The 15387-nt window shown below is 44.5% G+C and overlaps 1 protein-coding gene across 1 annotated transcript in view; it reads right to left on the minus strand.

Annotated features, from left to right (window-relative positions):
• olf186-M (Ki-ras-induced actin-interacting protein-IP3R-interacting domain olf186-M) overlaps positions 1–5014 on the minus strand; it is a 96744-nt gene extending 91730 nt beyond the window's left edge. Inside the window, exon 1 of the mRNA XM_071688171.1 lies at positions 4943–5014. Within this exon, the coding sequence (XP_071544272.1) occupies positions 4943–4964 (22 nt within the window). The 5' untranslated portion in view covers positions 4965–5014. The remainder of the gene's footprint in view (positions 1–4942) is intronic.
• Positions 5015–15387: the final 10373 nt, after the last annotated feature.

Here is a 15387-nt window from a genome sequence, read left to right on the forward strand (position 1 = left end):
AACCCACGTGCCTGGGATAACCCCGTGCCTGGGATATCCACGTTGCCTGGGAAACCGCCTGGGATAACCCACGTTGCCTGGGATAACCAACTTGCCTGGGATAACCACTTGCCTGGATAACCACGTTGCCTGGGATAACCCACGTTGCCTGGGATAACCCACTTGCCTGGGATAACCACGTGCCTGGATAACCCGTTGCCTGGATAACCCACGTTCCTGGGATAACCCACGTTGCCTGGGAAACCACGTTGCCTGGGATAACCACGTTCGGGATAACCACGTTGCCTGGGATAACCACGTTGCCGGGTAACCCACGTTGCCTGGGATAACCACCCGTTGCCTGGGATAACCCACGTTGCCTGGGATAACCCTTCCTGGATAACCCGTTGCCTGGGATAACCCGTGATCGTGCCTGGGATAACCCACGTTGCCTGGGATAACCACGTTGCCTGGGATAACCCGTTGCCCTGGGATAACCACGTTGCCTGGGATAACCCCTTGCCTGGGATAACCCACGTTGCCTGGGATAACCCACGTTGCCTGGATAACCCACGTTGCCTGGGATAACCACGTTGCCTGGATAACCACGTTGCCTGGATAACCCCGTTGCCTGGGATAACCCACGTTGCTGGATAACCCACGTTGCCTGGGATACCACGTTGCCTGGGATAACTGCCTGGGATAACCCACGTTGCCTGGGAAACCCACGTTGCCTGGGATAACCACGTTGCCTGGGATAACCCACGTTGCCTGGGAATCAACCCACGTTGCCGGGATAACCCACGTTGCCTGGGATAACCACGTTGCCTGGGAAACCCACGTTGCCTGGGATAACCCACGTTGCCTGGGATAACCACGTTGCCTGGGATAACCACGTTGGACACTGCTGGGATAACCCGTGCCTGGATAACCCACGTTGCCTGGGATAACCCACGTTGCCTGGGATAACCCACGTTGCCTGGGATAACCCCTTGCCTGGGAATAACCCACGTTGCCTGGGATAACCACGTTGCCTGGGATAACCCACGTTGCCTGGGATAACCACGTTGCCTGGGATAACCACGTTGCCTGGGATAACCCACGTTGCCTGGGATAATCCACAAGGCCAGATATAATCCACTTACACAACATGCTCTCATAAAAGCAATGTAATATCTATCTATCTATCTATCTATCTATCTATTTTCTATATATATATATATATATATATATATATATATATATATATATATATATATATATATATTATATATATATTGGAAAGGATCACAATTTTGCGCGTGATCAAGATATTCCTATGAGTCCACGGGGAAAATGAAACACGATAAGTTGCCAAGTGCACTTTCGTGTAATAATCACATCATCAGGGGAGACACAAGAGAGAAATATAACAGTCAGTTGATATACATCGAAGAGACTGTTATATTTCTCCCCATATATATATATATATATATATATATATATATAAAATATATATATATATATATATATAAAATATATAATATATATATATATATATATGGGGCTGAATAACCTGTTTAACTATACCATCCCTTCTTGTTTACATTCAGTCTATCCAACTACCTGGGCCAGTCTATCCCACTACCTGGGCCAGTCTATCCCACTACCTGGGCCAGTTTATCCCACTACCTGGGCCAGGCGCGGGTAAGACAGTCTCATCCTCCTAACACTTAATATTCATGACCCAACACACCTTACCATTCACAGTTACAAATGACACATCGAACGCTCACGTCTCAAGACGATTCGTTTAGGTGATTCGTTAAGAGGATTCGTTTAGGTGATTCGTTTAGAGGATTCGTTTAGAGGAATCGTTAAGTTGATTCGTTAAGATGATTCGTTTAGTTGATTTGTTTAGATGAATCGTTACAGTGATTCGTTGAGGATTCGTTTGGATGATTCGTTAAGGGGATTCGTTTATTCGTTTAGGTGATTCGTTTACGTGACTCGTTAAGGCGATTCGTTAAAAGGATTCGTTCAGACGATTCGTTAAGATGATTCGTTAATTCATTAAGAGGATTCGTTAAGATGATTCGTTGATTCGTTAAGAGGATTCGTTAACGCTCCATTCAAACATACGTGTTGGCGTCTGGCACGTACAGATCACACACCACACACACACACACACACACACACACACACCTGGGTAAAAGATGAACTTAGAAAAAAAAATATAAAAAAATATATGGTCTTAAACGAAGGGTATGGCATATTAAGCTGGCACACACACACACACACACACACACACACACACACATCCGTTCATTCATTCATACATACATACATGTATTCATTCCACAGCTATCAAGGACACATAGATGTGTCACATCATGGGATGTATGGCTATGTCACATCCCGGGACACATGACCATGTCACATCCCGGGACACATGACCATGTCACATCCCGGGACACATGACCATGTCACATCCCGGGACACATGACCATGTCACATCCCGGGACACATGACCATGTCACATCCCGGGACATCCACCAGCTGTGCCACTGAGGGATAACTAGGTCACGGGACAGCTGTCCCCGGCCAGGTTGTCCCCCCCCCCCCCCCGCGACATAGCCAGCGGCAGCAGCAGGCGATCCCTGGGAGTGGGGGGCGGGGGGGGGGGCGTGGGGGGGAGACTACTCCAGATCATCGACTGGAGCGAGTTGAAGAGGGGGGAGGAGGGAGGGGTTGAGATGGGGGGGTGTGCGGCGATAAGGGCCAGAGTCCTTCTATATACCACGGGAACTCCGACTCTCTGTCTCTCTGCCTTAACCCAGGGCCATTAGGCAGCTGCCATAGCCAACACACCACACACAACACACCACCACACACCAACAGCAACACCACCACACACTTAAGCACCTCTGTCCATTGCTAGGGAGAGGGGGATGCCAGCGTCACAGCTGACCTCTCCCCCCCACAGCAAGTGAGCAGGGGAAGCCAGCGTCACAGCTGACCCCACCCCTTCCCCCACAGCAAGTGAGCAGGGGAAGCCACGCGACCTCACACAGGCAGGAACCCCACACCCCACTTCCCCCACAGCAAGTGAGCAGGGGAAGCCAGCGTCACAGCCGAACCCCACCCCTTCCCCCACAGCAAGTGAGCAGGGGAGCCAGCGTCACACCGAACCCCACCCCTTCCCCCACAGCAAGTGAGCAGGGGAGCCAGCGTCACAGCTGACCCCACCCCTTCCCCCACAGCAAGTGAGCAGGGGAGCCAGCGTCACAGCTGACCCCACCCCTTCCCCCACAGCAAGTAGCAGGGGAAGCCAGCGTCACAGCTGACCCCCCCCTTCCCCCACAGCAAGTGAGCAGGGGAAGCCAGCGTCACAGCTGACCCCACCCCTTCCCCCACAGCAAGTGAGCAGGGGAGCCAGCGTCACACCCAACCCCACCCCTTCCCCCACAGCAAGTGAGCAGGGGAGCCAGCGTCACAGCGGACCCCACCCCTTCCCCCACAGCAAGTGAGCAGGGGAGCCAGCGTCACACCCAACCCACCCCTTCCCCCACAGCAAGTGAGCAGGGGAGCCAGCGTCACAACCGCCACCCCTTCCCCCACAGCAAGTGAGCAGGGGAGCCAGCGTCACAGCTGACCCCACCCCTTCCCCCACAGCAAGTGAGCAGGGGAGCCAGCGTCACAGCTGACCCCACCCCTTCCCCCACAGCAAGTGAGCAGGGGAAGCCAGCGTCACAGCTGACCCACCCCTTCCCCCACAGCAAGTGAGCAGGGGAAGCCAGCGTCACACCGCCCTACCCCGCCCCTTCCCCCACAGCAAGTGAGCAGGGGAGCCAGCGTCACAGCTGACCCCGCCCCTTCCCCCACAGCAAGTGAGGGGAGCCAGCGTCACAGCTGACCCACCCTTCCCCCACAGCAAGTGAGCAGGGAAGCCAGCGTCACACACCCACCCCTTCCCCCACAGCAAGTGAGCAGGGGAAGCCAGCGTCACAGCTGACCCCACCCCTTCCCCCACAGCAAGTGAGCAGGGGAGCCAGCGTCACAGCTGACCCCACCCCTTCCCCCACAGCAAGTGAGCAGGGAAGCCAGCGTCACAGCTGACCCCACCCCTTCCCCCACAGCAAGTGAGCAGGGGAAGCCAGCGTCACAGCTGACCCCACCCCTTCCCCCACAGCAAGTGAGCAGGGGAAGCCAGCGTCACAGCTGACCCCACCCCTTCCCCCACAGCAAGTGAGCAGGGGAAGCCAGCGTCACAGCTGACCCCACCCCTTCCCCCACAGCAAGTGAGCAGGGGAAGCCAGCGTCACAGCTGACCCCACCCCTTCCCCCACAGCAAGTGAGCAGGGGAAGCCAGCGTCACACCCAACCCCACCCCTTCCCCCACAGCAAGTGAGCAGGGGGAGCCAGCGTCACAGCAGACCCCACCCCTTCCCCCACAGCAAGTGAGCAGGGGGAGCCAGCGTCACACCCAACCCCACCCCTTCCCCCACAGCAAGTGAGCAGGGGGGGGGAGGCCGACGCTGATGGAAGGGTGAGCAAAAAAAAAAAAAAAAATATCACTTTATTCATTGTCTTTGGAGGAGAAAAAAAAGGGTAAATAAATGTTTACAAAACGTTTGTTGACACTTACCCCCCCACCCTTCCACCCCCCTATCCCCCACAGGGATGCGTATTGGCGTAAGGTCGAGGCCTGACAACAACAACAACAACAAAACAACCTCCACCATCTCCACCACATCCTGCACCACCACCACCTCCTCCACCACCAACCCTGGCCAGAGCAGCTTCCCCCCCCCCCCCACACACAAACCCCCCTTCCTTCGTTACGCATCTGGCAGCAAGACACCTGCAGCAGCCCCCCCCCCCCCACACACACACCTGCTGGTGGGCCCCCCCACACCCCCCCACACCTGCACCGTAAAGGGAAACATGCATCAAAAATTCACTGGGAACCTAACCCACCTACCTTGGTCCGACGCCACAGACATGGCGGCCACCCGCTGTGTCACACACACACACACACACACACACACACACTCTCCCAACCTCCTCTCTCTCTCTCTCTCTCTCTCTCATTACCTCTCCCCGCTCTCTCACTCACTCACTCTCGCTCTCACCTTCTCTCTTTTTCCCACCTTTAAACTTTCTATTTACAATTCAGTTACGAGAAGGCACAGAATACCTGGGAGGAGCTTATTATTGCCCTTTTATTTATTTAATTATCATTCTATCGTATAATTCCTCTTATTTTCAGCCGAACGATGAATAATAATCCCCCCACATCCCCCCCACTACAACCCCCCACACCCCCACCACAACCACCTTTAAAAATGGAAAATTCAAATCGCTCATGGACACACACACACACACACACACACACACGACTCCATTAAAACCTATATCTGGCTTAGACAAGGGCGTATATATATATATCTGAAATGGGTTGGTGGTTATACGTACGCAGGCGCCTCCCCCCCCCTTTCCCCCCATTCCCTGCGCAGAACAGCGACGCAAACAGACGCTGTGCGCAGCCCTTTAATAAGGGGAAGAGGGGTCCCCCCCGGCGCGACACCATTATAATAAACCATTTACGGTGATGTGTTCCCCCCCCCCCCATATTTCTTCCCCCCCCAAGGCAAAATAGGTCCTCCAGCTGCACCATATTTCCCCTACAATTCCCCCCCTGCAATTTACTAGGGGGGTAGGGCGCAGTAGCGCCCCCTAGTTCCCTTATATTAGATGCATCTCTCATGCGCTGCTTGTCATGAAGAAAGCCATTGTGATGACATCATGAGAAATCCCCCCCATGCAAAAAGGGGGGAGGGGGGTGTGGTGTGTGTGTGCCTCTTCACCCACCCACCCACCCCTTCAACAGCTCCCACTGCCTTACCCACTGCCATACGTAGGGGGGAAGGGGGAGCCAAAGCCTCCTCAAAGCCCACACTTGATTTGGGGGGTTGTGTCCCCCCCACTGCAACCAACACTGTGAATTTAATGTCCCACAGAATAGCAAGAGTTCACCCCCTTCCCTCCCCCCACATCCCCCTTGTTGGAAATAGACCTTTCCCTCCCCCCTGAGCAAGACTCGTGTTTGAGGAAGGGGGAGAAGGAGGGGGACTTAGAAGCCACACATTGTTGATGTGATTGCAACATTGACCAGGTGGGCTATGCCTGGCATGGGGCGACTGTCATATGACAAGGGGAAGGGGGAGAGAAGGGGGAAAGGGGGAGAAGGGGGGGAGGTGTCATAGCCTTGGGACTCCCATGCACTCGTAATGAGTCTTGCTCAAGGCCAAAGAGTCAGTTCTAAATAAGATAAACATGACTATCATATAAACATAAACATGACTACCATATAAACAATGCACATTTGAAGGGGGTTACTTCCAAAGCAAATAATTTCTTAATGAAAATCAAACAGGTTGTCTTTCTCAATACCACACTACCCACGGTATAAAACCGCTGGGATGTGTCATACAAAATGATGCCTATCCCTTAAAAAAATATAAATCTATTATAACGCCGAAGTTCATCATAATATTGCAATAGACGTCACCCTAAACAAGTGCTAACAGGGAAGCGCACTAAGGGGTAATTCAAACTTGTTTTCCTTGAATACATCGTTAAATCAGAATGTATCAACCTGCACATAATAAAAAAAAAACTGCATTTAGTCAGCCTTAACATTTACATATTGCATTTGATGTATTAAAAAAAAAAAACATACATTCAACTCGTCTTTTCATATCCAACTTGAATATAAATTCATATAAACATTTGTCATCACTTTTCCAAACCTGTATGACAAGCCAGGCTTGACATAGTCGATATATTCACAATATATAATCCCCCAAGCAGCTTGCCTTAGCAAAAACAAATAATATAAAACAATTTCATTTTGTATTTAACGAAAGCACATGACTGACAGCGCGAGGGATGTGTGTATATATATATATACACACCAGGCTCGCGTTAATCACTAGAAACTGGACGCAACAGGAAATGTTCCACGTTTAATTACTCGGTGTAAATACAAAAAAAAAAAAAGGGGGGGGAAAAAATAAAAGCTGTGTTGGTATACAGGTCCGGTTATGAAGGCCAAACCACGTCTGTGGCGCCTACTGACCTTACAGCCTTGCAGGCAGGAATAACTGTAATTTATGCCAGGGTGGAATTTATATACGGCCGCGTCAATTTATATACGGCCACGTCAATTTATATACGGCCGCGTCAATTCATATACGGCCGCGTCAATTTATATACGGCCACGTCAATTTATGTACGGCCACGTCAATTTATATACGGCCGCGTCAATTTATATACGGCCACGTCAATTTATATACGGCCACGTCAATTTATATACGGCCACGTCAATTTTAACACAGCGAAACAGGGAACTGGATGTATATATATACACACACAGAGAGAGGGACTTACCACACTGCGTAAAGCCTAGCTGGCTGGCTGGGGATTATTCACCAGGCTGTGAAAATGTATATTGTGGCGTGAAAGGGATTTTACAGAGGAGTTGAAAGTACCTATTCTCGTCTTAAACGACCGTAATTAACGAACAACCATTGGCCATGGGGGCAATTCTCGACTACGCCTTGGAGTGACAATCCCAAATTTAGCTATTTATATAATATACATCTACTTTTGCTTGGGGGGGGACCGTCTTAATGACTTCGAGCAGGTTTCAATCCAAACGCTTAACCAGTCTACAAACGATCTAATTGGTGGCTGATTCCGGGGGGTGTGAACCACTCTGGCCAATGGTCTAATGGCGCGGGAGGGAGGGGAGGTTGGTGGATGGGGTCATGTATGGCTTGTTCCCTCCGTGTGTGTTTGCCTTTTCAATCATCTTCCATCTTGTGTCTTAACAACCTGGTACCAACCACCTCTCAGGACCCCAGTCAAACCTTAACTGGATAACGCAGCCCAGAACAGGCAAGACAAACAACCCAGTGCCCTACAGAGGCCTGTGAGCGAGGTCGACACAGTACCAGTGACCCAGTCTTGGCTACATGAGGCGCTCCTCGTAACACCACACAGCATCCTGGCAGTGTTGACTGGGGTAATTATGACTTAGTGGTGCAGTACTGTTAACTTCATTAGCACATCCCTCCCACACACACACGAGTGTACAACTCTCTCCCCAGAACCCCCAAATAGGAATCACACACGAGAAAAGGGTGATACAGAAGTCTGTATGGCGATCTATGTCATTACTATGCACTTCTTTACCATAGGGAAGAGCAATTCAACTCAAGGACATGATAAGAACCTCATGAAATGTGTCTGTGATGTAAATAAACAAGTGACAGAGAGTGGTGCACAACTGGGCCAAATGAGGAAGGCTTTAGACTGCATTAAAACACTGAAATACACCCAGCCATGCGGGCTACAACTTTAACCCGATGACATTCATTCCACCGCCCACATCCATTAAATAACATTCATTTTAAAGGGGTTTGCTTCTTCCAAGTGCTGATGAAAACAGAGTCGACAGTTCCGTCCAAATCAAAGCAATGAAAAACCTTTCCTGTCTACAAAGGAATGCTCTCATGATTTCATCTAAATGTAAATTATCTAACTTTATTATACGCGCCAAGTTCTTTTAAGAAATTTCCTATCTTCACATCCATTACCTCACATGTAGCACACTCCTCAAATGTATATAAATATGCAAATCTTTCTTGCAACCTTCACTCTCAAAGCCTTCACACCCACATTCCTCTCCGCTCCCTCGCACTCTCATCTCATAGTTAAAACAGACAACTTAAATTTGTAAACCAGTACACGCTAGGCTATCCATCTTTCTGAAGTGGAAGCCTACATTACTCTCATTTGCATAATTGTTGGCTACAACCCTAATCTAGTCGGACTTTTGGTCTTCACTATTCGAGACATGCAATACAGTAATTCTTAACTTTATCAAATAAATGAATGAACGTAAGAAAACAAGCCTTGAGACACAGCATTTTACACTTTCATCTTATACCCATAACTAAGTTGCATTAAACAGGACCAAACAGTGGAGATATAAGAATGTCTAAGCTATCAAATTATGAGGTTATTTGTAAACATTCTTTGCAATGACCTTCATCTCAAGAAATAAACATTCTTGCATGGTCAAACATTACAGCAAATGCCTTTGGTCCCATTGTAACTCAATAATTCATATCAATATCTTTGAGAAAATTCATCCAAAAAAATTGACGGATACTTTCTTTTTTAGTCGACAAGGTTCAAGGAAGCACATGCCCCAATAGTGACAGATAAGCTTCATGATAGGTATGACGAAAAATAATGTAAAATGGATTATTGGGCTTCTCAATAATGAAGACATGACTCTTAAAGATGGATACACTATAGGATGTGGGAAAGAAAAGACGGAAGAGTGGAAAGCATTACTATGGTGGACAAACAGGGATGGCTGAAGAGAGGCAAAATCAGAAGAATTAACACAGCAGAAGGCTTCTGATTCCTCTCTGCCTACAACAGAAATTAAAGATATGTCCTCCCATACTGAGGCAAATGAGATTCCTGTGAATGTGGCATAACGAAGCACAAGAAAATTAACTGTGGCACCTATTCAACATCCACAGCTTTTAGGAAGGAGATTTTGTGATGTTTAGAATGCAGGGTTTCCATGATAAGTGAAGGATATGGTAATACCCAACATGTCTTACGCAGCTGCAGTGTTGCATTTAATTACCATGCATTATATGGATGCAACTTTACAAACAAATTAATATGTAAGTAAAATTTCTGGGCATTTTAATTAATCAGCAGATAATAAAGTGGTAATGACATAATCAAGCACTACATAGAATACTCACCTTCAACAGAAATTCAACATGAATTTTCTTTCCTTATAATCTTATATTCTTGAACACATTTATCTTTAGAAGAATGTACAAGTTCCTTCATACTGTCCTGAATTATGAGAAGTCACATACCCTCATAGAATTACTGTACTCGGGACTTTCTGCATTCAAATATATGTTTCCGGGACTAGACCCCCTATTTTCTAAAGTTCCTTTACTTTTCTTGACCTAGAAAATATAGTGCCTTGTCCAAAGTACGTACAATGTCGTTTCAACTATATGATCTAAAATGAGGAAAAAGTCATATTTCAAACACTGCATATATATATGCATTTCATTTGTTACCAGATATCTTAAAAACAGAGCTGGACTTCCTATAAGCCATCTGTCACAACAATACTGTGGTCTCATAATGTCAAAACACCACTAACATATTTCTCTTAGTTATACTTTGGCATAAAGGTTTTTCAAACTTTTTTCACTTACTCGAGAAAATCTTTTTTTTTTTTTTTTAAATGTTACACTAAGAATTAACATAAACAAAGATTAAGCCCAAACAAATCCAAAGAAATTCTAATGTTCAGACTTAAAGTGTGTTGTTTCAAACTTACTACTGTACAATAATTTTCTGGTTTCAGTATAGTATATACATTAGCTTTGAAAATATATATTTAATTCGGTTAATTGTACAGCCCTAAGATCCCTTTCATGGGGTTCCAACAAATTCAAGACTCTGCTTTAGGCAAGAGCAGAGAAATGCTGGACTCCATTGGGGAGAGAGAGTCATTCAGGAGACTATACAGTACTCCTTTTCATTAACTGATGATGATACAGCTTTGCCAAAAGTGATTTGTCATTTGCGATGTAACCACATGTATTAGGAATTCAGTAACAACTCTGATATAATGAAATCTACCCATAATTAAGAAACTTAAACAGCTTTTAATGCTGGAGCTGCACAATGAAATCTGAAATGTTTTGGAGAAAAAGCAGTCTACATGACTTATTGTCAACAAAGCAAACTAATATATAATAAATATATCTGGTTGCTTATTCCATGTTAGAGTTGTCCCCTACTTGAATTACCATGTATCTCATTTGACAATGACAAATTGGATATCAGGTGGTTAGCTCCAATAAACTTAAATCTTTTTCAACCAACACTTATCATTGTTATGGCAATAGTGGTGAATAATCTAATGCTTAAGTTAGATTAAGTTTGGCTACAAGTGGCGATACCACACAGACAACAGATTCAAATCTGATAATCCTTATCTTTGTGTCACTGGATTAATTGGTGCTTAAACCCACATTAATTTCCATTTTTCATTGTGTTTGCTTTATACTGAACTAATGACCATTTCTGCAGATGATTTGCCTCAGTCATCAAGAAATAAACTTCTGTGAAGAGAAATAAAGCAAATGGATTTTCAGTGAAAAATGTGACCAAGTTCAGTATGTCAGGTCACAAAAGCTTTTTCTGTTCATCTTGTTGCAGTACTATTCCCGACCAAAACTTGTAAGTCTAGTACGAGAATTCTCTAATGATTTTTGTAAGTTCATGCATTTATTTTGTAGCTACTGTATTATCTACAATCAGTCTGGGTTTAATTTCATGCATTTTGTTGATTTACATACTGGTAAGCACAAAATTAGGAATTTGGGTTACTTTGTTATTAATAAGGAGTTTCATTTGCAGAATTTTGCTTCCACCTTATTCCTATCTGCTGCAAATATTCATTTAGTGATTCTTGTTTATTACAGCTTATCACCCGTCATCACCATAGTATCACCAATGACATTTATGGCACAACACGAGCTTATGAATTTCACTATCAAGCCTCCTACACATAAGAGAATTCTGTGTATAAAGAAACCACATCTTCAGAGATTGTGCTTGCTGTTTACCCATCTAAATATGGTAAGAATTTTATTTTTACAATTTACGATAAACCAAAATTAACGTAACCCATCTCAAGAGATGTTAAGCTACTCTATAAAACGTTTATCCAATGCCAAGTTAGGTCTGGTTTGATCTGGTCAACATTCGGACAATGTTTCATAAATCTATATGTTCCCTGATATTAGAATCGCATCTCACTTGTGATATTCACAAACCACAGGATAATTTCTCTTTTAGCAATAAAGCAACTGTAGTGTAAAATAATTTCTCAAAAAATATATTAATGAGTTGGTGCATGGAAAGTAAATGATTACGTACCTGATTCAAACACTGCCTAAGTAACTTGAAATATCTTTTAAAGACTGACTACTGTAAAGGCTCAAATTCATCAAACACATTAAACAGAAAATAATGAAGCCTTGCAATTTTTTACAATTTTAAAAAATCTATTATACTGGTCCATTACTCCTTTTAAGGGGCTCCTGAGGGCTCAAGGCTTCACTCGAGGCAGGAGCAGGGAAATTATGACCTCTTGTGAAGCAAGATCCTTGACGAAACTGTACACCTTTGAAAAGGATACAGCCTTGTCGAAGGTAACCTTTTTGTTCGTAGTTTAACCAACTGCGGGCAGAGTCCGGCTACACCACTTGAAACGTATACAGAGGTATATCACTAGACCTCGTGGGAATTTAAAACCCCAACCCCAAATTACAAGACCAGTTCCTAGCTAATGAGTCAACAATAAGCAATAAATCAGTAGTTCCTCATTAATCGCTAGAATATCAGTAAAACGGCCTAGTAACTCGAGGAATGAAAGTCACATAACTTAAAAACAAGCAAATAATATTGAGCCTTTGACAGTAAGTCACACTGACATTTAAAACAACACTTTTTCTCCCTAAAAAAATTGAAAAAGTAATAATTTCCTCACCAAACTCCTGAATACGTAAGAAAAATACATATTTTATGCACATCCAACATTACAGTCTCATTACACATTATGCTTCTATGCTTACAGTTCATGTCTGTTCTTAGAAAACCTGTCCAATTACCTAATTACAATCATATAACATATAAAAAGTAAATAATTCTAACATAATAAAATACATATAAATTGCACCATTCACTATACGAACATAATGAAAACTAAAACACCAGTGTATTTACCTCATAACCATTATATAACATATAACACCAACATATATTGATATATTTCACCCCAATATATCACACCATCCAGTGGAGGAACGTAATTAAAACCAAGTTAGCATCTTGGTCAAGTTCCGTCGGGGTCGAGCAAAAGTTTTAAAAAGGAACTTTGCAACACCACCACCTTAGGCCTTCTGGAAACCCTAGCCCCTAAACCTACCATTATCCTTACAACATGTGAAATAAACCCACTAGACACATATAATATATACTCACGGCGAGGGAGGGTGGAAGGTGAGCGGTGAAAATGAGGTAAATGTGGCGAGATGAAGGGGAGAGAGAGGTGGTGGTGGTGTGAGGCAGCGATGAAAGTCACCTGTTGATCACGTAAACAATCCCCAACGCCATCTACCGCCGCCCCCGCCAACTACTGCAGAATCTTCCATCCCATTGAGGTGGATTGCAATACGAGATAAAGATTTTGTCACGATTAAGACATTATCGCTCTTATCAATGCCATGGGGAGGATATACTTAATTATGCGGCTTAGTGTAACAAAACCCGCGTGCGCGCGCGCACATGCTCTCTCTCTCTCTCTCTCTCTCTCTCTCTCTCTCTCTCTCTCTCTCTCTCTCTCTCTCTCTCTCTCTCTCTCACACAACCCTGGAGACTAGGGATAAATGACACTTCCCACGTGTTCCCTGCGTGTCTTAAAAGGCGACTTAAAAGGGGAGGGAGCGGGAAATTCTCCCTCCCTCCCTCCTCCTCCTGTTTTAACTCTTCCAAAAAGATGGAACACAGGAGGGAGCCAAGTGAGGATTTTTCCCCCTCCTCTAAGGCTCAGTCCTCTGTTCTTGACGCTACCTCGCTAACGTGGGAAATGACAGATACGTATGAATAAATAACAATCGTAAAATGATTGATCATACAGGATAAACAGATGTTGAGAGAAGTGATGTGGGTTAGAGATGTTTGTAGAAGGGATGTTAGAAGAACTGGGAGTAAAATGAAGTTAAATGGAGGCAAAATTAATGGACAGACAGAAACCCTGTTATTTCCTTGTAAGATACTATGAGAATAGGTTTGAGGATTTGTGTATTTCCAACTATAGTATATCATTTCCTCCCTCGTAAAGCAAAGCTATTTCATATCCCTTGTACTTTCCACGACTAATATAACTTTTCCACCATTGAACGGTCATATCCACGGACCACCTGATGCTCAAATTATTCCCCCATTGTCTATTTTTTCCTTCTAAATCTCCCATCTAAGATCAACCACATTAGGGCCATGTTTACGTCTGGGGCCATATCGTCCACTACCCACAAATGGATAAAAAAAATGCGTCTTATATAGTTAAAATCTTCATAGCGTTATCTTAAGGGGACAGAGAGTGTCCTACATCCCTAATCAACATAGATAAAGTCGAGATAGTTTAAAAAAAACATAAAAACATGAGAATTATCTATTTCAAGTTGTGATTGTGCGCGAGGTAAAGTGTGTATCCAGAGGAGCAGCATTTCCTGATTGGCTTCACCTTGACCACCTTTTTCTCCTCTCCCGCTTCCTACCATGACTGACATACTTCTCACACCACCAGCTTACTCTCATGCAAAGCTCAGGGAAAAAGCTGGTGGGACTCACGACCTGATTCATATCATAGATACGCAAAGCTGAGCGGAATTACGAGAACATTAGAAGGTAGGTTTTTACCTCCCTGTGACCTTGACTTTTACGGACGCGCATGCGCGCGCCTTTTAGTTTGCCTTAAAAATGCCGTTGAAACGAGTTGACTGCTTTGGCTATATAACAAATGCAGTTTATAAAGTCATTTGGTCATATATTTTGTCACCTAATCGGTATATCAAGTTGTTTCCTTGGTTTAAGTGGCGTACCGAGACCCCTCGTTAAGTGCTTAGGTTAAAATGTCTAATATCCCATAACTTTTACAGGATCTTTAGTTGATTCTTAAGTTATTTAAGCTACTTAAGTTTAAGAATGGTGTCTTGGGTATCAAACTACATCATATGATATCCGTAAATACAGTAGACGTTCATTGTAATGGCATCAAGTGGCGTAATTGGCAATTCCTCTCTAACAGTTAAACTGGCATTAAGGAAGGAAGGAAGATGCCTTAGTCTAATTAACAATGGTAGGCAATAACTCTAATTCTTGGAATTATAAAAACACCAAGGAACAAAAGCTCCTCCACTTTCAATATCATGTTTGCTCTTGTCTATCACCTTGGCTAGCATTATATTGCTTCCTGTGGACGAGAATTGTTGTCTAGCTTAATGGTATCCATATAAATTTTGCATTTTTCAAGACTTGATCAATTTGGGGGTAAATACATCACATAATAACCGTGGGAGGTGGACTAATTTATGGATGGATGGCCCATTTATCTAGCTAGGATATCTTGTGTATACGTAGGAGCTATATTTGACCATTTTATCCATAAAAAAAACCCACTCGCTGGTGGAGACAGACATTTTTCACTTATTTAACCGACTATACCATTGGTGTAAT

The sequence above is a fragment of the Panulirus ornatus genome, chromosome 45, assembly GCF_036320965.1.
Source record: "Panulirus ornatus isolate Po-2019 chromosome 45, ASM3632096v1, whole genome shotgun sequence".
NCBI lineage: Eukaryota > Metazoa > Arthropoda > Malacostraca > Decapoda > Palinuridae > Panulirus > Panulirus ornatus.